The sequence below is a fragment of the Austrofundulus limnaeus genome, unplaced genomic scaffold (assembly GCF_001266775.1).
Source record: "Austrofundulus limnaeus strain Quisiro unplaced genomic scaffold, Austrofundulus_limnaeus-1.0 Scaffold1739, whole genome shotgun sequence".
Lineage (NCBI taxonomy): Eukaryota > Metazoa > Chordata > Actinopteri > Cyprinodontiformes > Rivulidae > Austrofundulus > Austrofundulus limnaeus.
Window position 1 is genome coordinate 27,080 of NW_013954141.1, and position 1,940 is coordinate 29,019.

Below are 1,940 nucleotides of genomic sequence, written 5' to 3' on the forward strand. Positions count from 1 at the left end.
TACAAGGACCTGACAGCCCGTATCAAGTGGCCCGGTACCCCATACTCCCGGATAACCCCCCACAAGGCCCCCCTTGGGACACTATGAGATCTTTTCTCGTAATTATGAGATATTATCTCAGATAAGATGTCATCTCATAATTATGAGATAATATCTCATGAGATATTATCTCAAAATTATTCTTATCTCATAATTATGACATCTTATCTCGTAATTATGAGATATTATCTCATCATTATGAGAAAAGATGTCATCTCATAATTATGAGACCTTATCTCATAATTATGAGATAATATCTCATGAGATATTATCTCATGAGATATTATCTCATAATTATGAGACAAGATGTCATAATTTTGAGATAATATCTCATGAGATATTATCTCATAATTATGAGATGACATCTTTTCTCATAATGATGAGATAATATCTCATATTTACGAGACAAGATGTCATAATTATGAGATAAGAATAATTTCTCATTTTTCTGCTCCAAACTATTAACTAGCCTTGTTTTATTTTTAACTTTAGATAAGATGTAATGAGATGAGATTATTAATGCCACAATGTGGAACTTCAGATGTCAACGCAGCAACAAGGCAGGACTGAAAAACAAAGCGTAAATAATAATTGACAGTCTGTTTTTAGTTGGGAGGAATTAATCATTTTCATCCTGCAGCATTATTTCATGTAGATCCAAATAAGTCCAACTGTCTTATAGCTGTCTGACCCTTTTTCTACCTAGCGTTTAGCTATTTTTTACCTTTAGGTAATTTTTGCTCCTTTAATTACTATTTTGCTACTTTTAGCTAAGCGCTAAAAGATGAATAACACAGGTTTTTGTTAACTGTAGCTACCACTGCATCATTTAGCTTTGGCTCCTTTTAGCTTTTAGTTGTCTTTGCTGTCTTTAGTTATCCTCTTGCTACTTTTAGGTTTTAGATAGTGTTGTGTTTTTTTAGCTTTAATCACCCATTTTAGGTTCTTTGTGTTTCCCCCACAGACCCGTTGTGTACTCGCTACATGGAGTTTGTGTGTAAGAACCGAGCCCAGTGTCTGTTCCAGTCCCTGGTTTGTGATGGCATCAAACACTGTGAAGATGGGTCTGATGAAGATGTGGAGTATGCTGAATGTGGTGAGCAACAGCAACAATAATTATTAAAACAGGAAATACATTCAGATTGGTTTGAGGAAAAATAACAATAACATGAAACGGTGTAAAAGTCAATGATTGGCTTCTCTGGCAGATGAGTCATGAATATCTGTTATCTGTTATCAGAAACATTCATCAAACAGCTGACTTGATTTTTTATGAAGAAGAAACATGTAGTAAAAATGGTAGAACACTATTCTCATGTATTGCAGCCACATCATCTGAATTTGGCAAAGTGTGTGACGCCTACACCTTCCAGTGTGCCAATGGGCTGTGTGTGAGCCTGGAGTGGAAATGTGACGGCATGGATGACTGTGGGGATTACTCTGATGAAGCTAACTGTGGTGAGTAGGACTTCCAGAAATCATTTCTCTGTCGCTTACTTACTTACTGACTGACTGACTGACTGACTGACTGACTGACTGACTCACTGCCTCACTGCCTCACTGACTGACTGACTCACTGCCTCACTGACTGACTGACTCACTGACTCACTGACTGACTGACTGACTGACTCACTGACTCACTGACTGACTGACTCACTGCCTCACTGACTGACTGACTGACTGACTGACTCACTGCCTCACTGACTGACTGACTCACTGACTCACTGACTGACTGACTGACTGACTCACTGACTCACTGACTGACTGACTCACTGCCTCACTGACTGACTGACTGACTGACTGACTCACTGCCTCACTGACTGACTGACTGACTCACTGACTCACTGACTGACTGACTCACTGACTCACTGACTGACTGACTCACTGACTGACTCACTGAC

The 1,940-nt window shown here is 39.1% G+C and overlaps 1 protein-coding gene across 1 annotated transcript in view; it reads left to right on the forward strand.

The window, feature by feature from the left end:
* sorl1 (sortilin-related receptor, L(DLR class) A repeats containing) overlaps window positions 1-1,940 on the forward strand; it is a gene marked incomplete at both ends in the record, with an annotated part of 39,606 nt that overhangs the window by 17,302 nt on the left and 20,364 nt on the right. The window contains 2 exon segments of the mRNA XM_014033439.1: window positions 1,004-1,135; window positions 1,366-1,497. Coding sequence (XP_013888893.1) covers window positions 1,004-1,135; window positions 1,366-1,497 — 264 coding nt within the window.